This window comes from Condylura cristata, unplaced genomic scaffold (assembly GCF_000260355.1).
Source record: "Condylura cristata isolate star-nosed mole 26May11 unplaced genomic scaffold, ConCri1.0 scaffold00023, whole genome shotgun sequence".
Classification (NCBI taxonomy): domain Eukaryota; kingdom Metazoa; phylum Chordata; class Mammalia; order Eulipotyphla; family Talpidae; genus Condylura; species Condylura cristata.
The window spans coordinates 19,257,223-19,264,874 of NW_004567124.1; the positions used below are offsets into that span (position 1 = coordinate 19,257,223).

At 31.0% G+C, this 7,652-nt stretch overlaps 1 protein-coding gene across 1 annotated transcript in view; it reads left to right on the forward strand.

Annotated features, from left to right (window-relative positions):
* The window catches only part of FAM227B (family with sequence similarity 227, member B), a 151,072-nt gene that overhangs the window by 22,039 nt on the left and 121,381 nt on the right, over window positions 1–7,652 (forward strand). Inside the window, exon 10 of the mRNA XM_012728766.1 lies at window positions 3,825–3,953. Within this exon, the coding sequence (XP_012584220.1) occupies window positions 3,825–3,953 (129 nt within the window). The remainder of the gene's footprint in view (window positions 1–3,824; window positions 3,954–7,652) is intronic.

The following is a 7,652-nucleotide window of genomic DNA, read 5'->3' on the forward strand; positions in this document are numbered from 1 at the left end:
AGGGGCTAGTCCTTCCATAGTTTTTCCTTTCTAGTGTTTTTAATTTGGCAACTCTAACATATTTACCCTACACATAAACTTTAGTTTCTACTTGACTAGCTTTTAAAAATTCTTATTGATATTTTTATTGTGATTATGCTATATTTACAAATCAGGTAGGGAAAAATGACATATTTATTGTCTTAACCTACTAAGAACAGGGATTGTCTCTCCCATTTGTTTTTGTCTACTTGGACATGTCTTGGTGTTTCAAAGTTGTATTCATTTTTACACATTTCTTGTTATTTCCCAATATGTAATCTTCCCACATTGTGTATTTGTAAGTGGAGATTCCTTACCCTTATATTTGCTAACTGGATAGTGTTTTATATATGAACATCATTAATTTTTTTGTATGTAAATGTTATAGGCCACTATCTTACTGAATCATTTTGCCGACACTGTATCAAGTGAAGGTTGGTGTTAGATAAAACGAATTTTGCTTGCTCAGGCTTTTCCATTTACAAATCATGTCATCTGCTAATATAGTTTTAATAACTCTTTTCCAATTCTTATGCTTATTCATTAAATTTATTTTCTTATATCATTGTTCATTTTGTATAGTATTTGATTTCTCCCCTCAGGTGTAGTCCCCATAGTTCTCCCACCACTATAGCACCCATGATCCATTCCATAGTTCTTTAGTATCCTTCCTTCCCCTGTGTTGACCCCTTTCACTCGCACTCCCTTGCTATATAAAGCTGATCTATGGTCAGCTTGCAAATTTACTCTTTATTTTTTTGATATTTTATTTGGTTTCTCTATATTCTACATATAAAGTAAACCATCCAATATTTATCATTTTCCTTCTGACTTATTTTCCTTAGCACAATCCCTTCCAGGTCCATCCATGTTGCTGCAAATGGCATGAGTTTATCTTTTTTGATTGCTGAGTAGGAGTCCATGTGAATACTTTTTGATATATTTTTCTGTTTGGGGGCATTTGGGTTGTTTTTAATATTTTAGCTATTGTAAATAATGCTGCAATAAACACAGGGGTGCAGGTTTCCTTTTGAATTAGTGTTCTGTGTTCTTTGGGTAGACAAGTAGGAGTGTTACTGCTAGATCATATGGTAGAACCATTTTTAGTGCTTTGAGGATCCTTGATAATAAATGATATTGGACATTTGTTTATACATCTGTTGGCAACTTGCATTTCTTTTTTGGAAAAGTGTTTTATTAGCTATACTGCCCATTTTGACTGTCTAGTTTGCATTTTTGTTGAGTTGTACAAGCTCTTTTTATATCTTTACTATCAGTCCCTTATCAGTTGTGCAAATTTCAGGTGTGCAAACATTTTCTCCCATTCAGTGGGATGTGTCATTTTGGTTACTGTTTCTTTTGCTGTACAGCTTTTTAGTTTGATGTAGTCTCAGTTGTTTACCTTCTCAGTTGTTTACCTTCTCTTTTATTCCTTTGCATCTGGAGATGAGTCCTCAAATATGTCATGGAGCATTTTGCTTATGTTTTCTTTTATATATTGTATGCTTTCAAGTCGTTTATTCATTTTGAGTTGATTTTTGTATGTGGTTTGAGATAGTAGTATACTTTATTTTTTTGTATATGACAGTTCATATTTCCCAGCATCTTTTACTGAAGAGGTTTACCTTGTTCCACTGTGTATTCTTTGTTCCTTCGTTATATCTTAGTTGACTGTGCATGTGTGGTTTTATTTTTGGGCTTTCAGTTTAATTCCATTAGTTTGTGGGTCTGTTTTTGTTCTAATACCATGCTGGTTTTATTATTTTGACTTTGTGGTATAGTTTGAAATTAAGAGTGTAATACTTATCTTCTTCCCCCTTTTAGTAGGACAGCATTGACTATTTGTAGTTTTTTGTAATTCCATATGAATTTCATAATATTTGTTCCACTTCTGTGAAAAATGTTATTGAAATTTTTTATTGGAATTGCATTAAATCTGTAAATTACTTTTGGTAGGATAGTCATTTTGATAATGAATTCTGAACAGGGAATGTCTATTACTTTGTGTTTTTCTGTTTCTTTTAATAGTGTTTTGGAAATTTTTTGGTGTAGGTCTTCCACTTCCTGTTTAGGTATTTATTTGTTTGTTTGTTTTTGGTGTAGCTTTAAATGGGAGATGGCTTTTAAAATTTCTTCCTCTTCAGACTTACTGTTTTCATATAGAAGGCTACTGATTTTTGTGTATTGATTTTTGTATCCTGCTACTTTGCTAAACTAGTTTATTTTGATTTTTTTGTTCTGTGGATATTTTAGGATTCTATCTATATATTATCACATCATTTGTAAATAATAATTTTTATTCTACTTTCCCAATTTTAATTCCTTTATGTTTTTGTCTTCCCTAATTGCTCTAGATGGAATTATATTGAAAAGCAGTGGTGAGAGTGGCCATTCTCTCTTGTTCAGGATCTTAATGGGAAGGCTTTCAATTTTTCACCATTAATGATGTTCACTGTGGATTTGTCATATGTGGCTTTTGTTATGTTAAAGCTATATTCCTTTTATTTTGAGTTTTTCTCGGTCCTTCAACACAATTGAATGTTGAACTTTCTCAAATGATTTGTCAGCATCTATTGATATGATCATATGGTTTTTATTCTTTGTTGATGTTGTGAATTACATAATTAATTTTCAAATGTTGAACCATCTTGTGTCCCTGGAATAAATTCCACTTGGTAATGGTGTGTAGTCCTTTGATGTATTGTATAATTAGTTATGCTAAGATTTAATTGAGGATTTTAGCACCCATGTTCATTAAGGAAATTGGGCTGTAATTTTCTATTTTTGTGTTGTCATTGTTTGGTTTTACTATTAATATAATGTTAACTCTGTAAAATGTGTTGGTAGTATTTCTTCTTTCTCAATTTTTTTGAAAGAGTTTGTAGGATAGGCACCAGTTCATCTGTGAATGTTTGGTAGAACTTGCTTGTAAAGCTATCAGTCTTGAGCTTTTGTTTTTTTGTGGGGAGGGGTAGGTTTTGATTACAGCTTTAACTTCACTGCTTGTAATTGGTTTAAGTTTTCTATTATTTTAGTTTTTGGGTGATTCTAAAATTCTAAGTATTTGTTTTTCATTTATGATCCTACTTACTTGAGTTTTCTCCTTTTTCATTGTAAGCCTAGCTTAGAGGTTTGTTTTTTCAAGGAACCAACTTTTGATTTCATTTATCTTCTGGATTGTCTTTTTTATTTCTATTTCAGTTATTTCTCCTTTAATTTTTATTGTTCCTTCTACTGACTTTAGTTTTGGGTTTTTTTATTATTAATCTTTTTCTAGTTTCTAGAGATTGGAGATTAGGTTGTTTCTTTGGATTCTGCCTTATTTCTTGATGTAAGCCTGTAATGCTATATACTTTCCTCTTTATACTGCTTTTGCTGTATCCCATGCAATTATGTTAATATTTAAGCTAAAGCCACACAAACTTTTAAGGTAAAATATTCTTCCATATAAAAAAATTTACAAGATTACTGTTAATAAATATTTTACAATAGATAATATGTATTGATATTGTTGAATATTCTTATGTCCTTTCCATGTTTTCACAGTAATTAACTTACAGTTTCTATGTGTGAACTTAATTTATATCTATGAGTCATAAGGCAATATTGAATTTTACTCTACTAATTAACTATTTCATATAAGATACTAATTTTTCTATATAGATTATTCCTCACATGAAATTTTAGATATTGATAGTTCTCACAAGATTTTTGTTAAGACGAAATGTGTAATGCTTTGCAAAATTAAATAATATTTTCAAAATTCTCATTTGTTTGTTTAAATGCATATTTTATATTAACAGGTTTAAAACCTCAAAGAGGTTTTTGGACCCACTGGAAACTGAATGAACTCTCCACAAAAACCATACATGGTAGCAAGAAAGTGTCTTCAAAATCTCTATCTCTAACAAGTCAAGAGTGCATAACAACTTGTAAGTAAATTCACTGTAAATTGCAGAATGTAATATACAGCCAAAATCAAGTATTGAGTTATTTGTCTCCATTTTCTAATGACTTATTCTTTGATAAGGGTTTAAAACAGTCTTTATTTTTAGGTGGAGTTGATGGTATTTTGAATATTGTTTTACATTTTAGTTTCATTATAATAGTGATAAAGTCTTTTATCCATATGTCTATACTGCACTTATATATAGACTTTTAGTAACTTTTCAACTAGACTTTAGTAACTACAAATATTCTTACTTTTTAACTATATTACTGATTACTAAGAGGTTTTGCTAACAGATAAATTTAAGATTTTTATTCAATAAATTTAAATGTTTTTGTTACCATCTCAGTTTTGTGGTATGTCTGTAGAGATGAATTACCTATTATTATGAAAACATTTACCTGGTTTTTGTTTTTCAGTTTCTTAATATAGTGAATTACATTTATTGATTTTCAATTGTTAGTTAGCCTTGCATTCCTGGGATAAACCCCATTTGGTTGCCAAGTATTAATCTTTTTTTATCTATAACTGTGTTCAGTTTGCTAAAAATTTGGGGCTTTTCCCCTATATTATCCTGTCTTACTTTAGTAATAAGTGTAATGTTTCCTCCTCTTCTCCTTTCAAAAATATTTAGTGTAAAATAGTTAATTTTTTTTTCCATATGTGATAAAATTCACCAGTGAAGCCATTGAGGTCTGGAATTTTCTCTGTGGAGAGGCTTTTGATGACAAATTCAATTTTTTGTAATAGATACAGTGCTATTTAAATGATCAGTCTCTTCATGAGTGAAGTTTTTAGTTTTTTTTTTTGTCAATGTTTATTTTATTGCTTTAAGTACTTTTGAGTTTTTGTAGGGATGAAATTTAGTTACTTAGAAATGTTTTGATTTATTTGAAGAATTTAAGCGTCATTAGGTAGAACAAGGGGAGTCTTTTGTCTGGACCTAACTTGCTTCTTTACTAAGTTAATACCATTTTTAGAATCCTATGTCATATTTTTTATATAGGAGGCTTTTCATCTAGTTGTCTGGAACATAAACTTTGTGTAAGCACCAAACATTGTACTGTCTGCTTCTTACTGGTTCTTTGCCAAACTTGGACAAAGATTCAAGGATAACCTTCCCAAACATCACCAGAATGTTTGTGTGTGTGTGTATGTGTGTGTGTGTGCCATCTGTCTCCTCTACATTATACTCACCTATAATTTTAGATCATCTTGGTGTTTCTGATTACTAAATTTTATTTTCTCAACTCAGTGAAACCTCCACTTTATGCACCGATTCCCATTCCTTGCATGATGACCTAACAGTTCTTTTTAGATAAAAGATGAGATAATTGAAGAGCTCCATCATTTGTTTCTCTTAGATATTTTACAGTCCCATGCTATATATTTCCCAATATCTGAAAACCATTGTTTTTGGTTCTGGAGGAGGTCAGGGATTCTAAAAAAAAGGCTTGGCACCTTGTCGGGTGAGAAAGTATGGAGCCAATAAAGATATGAACAAAAGTTTGTGGAGAGAAATGTCACTGAGGTGAAAGTCTTGCAGATAGGATACATTGAGAAACTATGGAGTGGGCTAGAGCTGACGTCCAGAGCCTAAATCTGGGAACATACATTGTGCATTGAAAGCAGTGCCTGAGCAGTGGGGAAACTTCTTAAGAAACTATATATCCTAACATAGATGTTTCTGTTTCTTTATAAAAAGCTAGGCATCCAAAACTATACAAAAAGCTAAAGGGTCATTATTTGTCCCCATTGGATTGGTGAATTTTTCAATGATTGTCACATATAAATTCTACAAATAGAAGAGCAGAGGAAATACTAGTCATGCCCATCCACCTGTTCTAAGCATATGTGGCAGCCCAAGGTTCTGTTGGCCTATTCCATGTATCAGGAGTTCTGGTCCAAATCTAAAGCTTAGAAGAAGAGATGCCTCTTGGCCTTAGTGACACTCACTTTAATCATATATTTATGATGAAACTATTTTAGTGGGTCAGGCAGTCGTATGGTAATTGGAATATTGACTTCCTTTCTTTCAGGTTTGATTGCCTGGTGATGAAATTACTAGTGGTTAGCTCACTATCTAGTTCATTCAGAAGAGTAAGGTTAGCACAAAATAAATATATAAGCACTTGATAATGGTAAAATGTCTACCTGCTTAACCTGTTCTGGTGAAATTATTTTTAAAGGAGATACCAGTTCATTCAAAGTACTACCAACTGCAGCGAACTATCATATGTTTTTGATATTATGTAGAGTCCTATTTACCACAGTTAATCTGACATTTTTTTCTGCCTGCTTTATGGATTGATTGAATACTTCAGATTTTAGGATCGATTGGCTCTTGAACAAGTACATGGATTATAACATTATATGCCTCCTCACAACTGAAAATGTAAGCATGTTTTTAAACCAAACCTAAAAGGCTAATAGCAGAAAAGCTTAGGAATAGTATTTATTTCAAAATCACACTTTTAAACATGAGAGTAACTTAATTATAAACTCCAGTTTAGCTCTTTTGTAATTGCTGAATTATATTTTTTGTGTCAGTTTTATTAGAATATTTTGTTAATGTCATCTTAAAATAGAATTATGTATTTTAAGCACTAATGCTCTGTTATTGAATTTTATGTTTTTTTTAAAACTTGGATATTAACCGTTTGTCAAATATATGATGTACAAAGGCCTTCTCCCTTTCAATCGGATGCCTTTTTATTTTAATGATAGATTCTTTTGCTCTATAGAAGCTTTTCTATTTGATATAGTCCCACTTGTTTTTCTTTTTTTTTCAATTTGGCATTATTGATGCCTTTACTTCTTTTTGTACTTTTCTATAATTAAATTAATGTCAGTTTACAATACTATATATGATTTTAGAGACCAGGATCACACTCCTCAGATGTTTACTTTTATTTTTGTTTCCCTTGCCTTTGGAGTGGAGACCCAAAATACATCTCTAAGGCTGATGTCAAAAATCATATAGTCTCTGTTTTCTTTTATGTGTTTCATAGTTTTAGACCTGACATCTGAGTCTTTAATCTACTTTAGCTTAATTTTTGAATATGGGATGAGATAATGTTTTAGTTTCATTGTTTTGCACATAGCTGTCCATTCTTCCCAAAACAATTTATTGAAGAGACTTTCTCTGTTGTATGCCCCTGGATCCTTAGTTATTCATATTGTTTCTGGAATTGTAATTCCATTCTATAGTTGTATGTATCTCTTTTTAATGTCGGTATGCTGTTCTGTTTACTACTAAACAAAATACAATATATTGTTTGCAATACATTGAAGTTGGGGAGTATGACACCTCCATTTATGTTATTTTTCTCAGGATGCTTTTTGACTATTTGACGCCTTTTATGGTGTCTTTTGTAGTTGCAAGTAAATTTTATATTTTTTAAAATTCTATTTCTATGAAGAATGTTCTGTAGTACACTGAATAATTAATTTCATGTAAATACAATTTTAGCAATGTTAATTCTTTCAGTACATGAACACAGACTGTATTTCCATTTCTTGGAATCTTGTGTTTCTGTCAACAGTGTTAATAGAGTCAGTCAACAAGGGAATTAACTTATAACCAAGTTATAATAACTTCTAATAACCCAGCATTAGAAGCTTTAAGTACTTTTTTTTTTATAACAGTTTATTTTTACATCATTTTGTACATTTTTTTTTT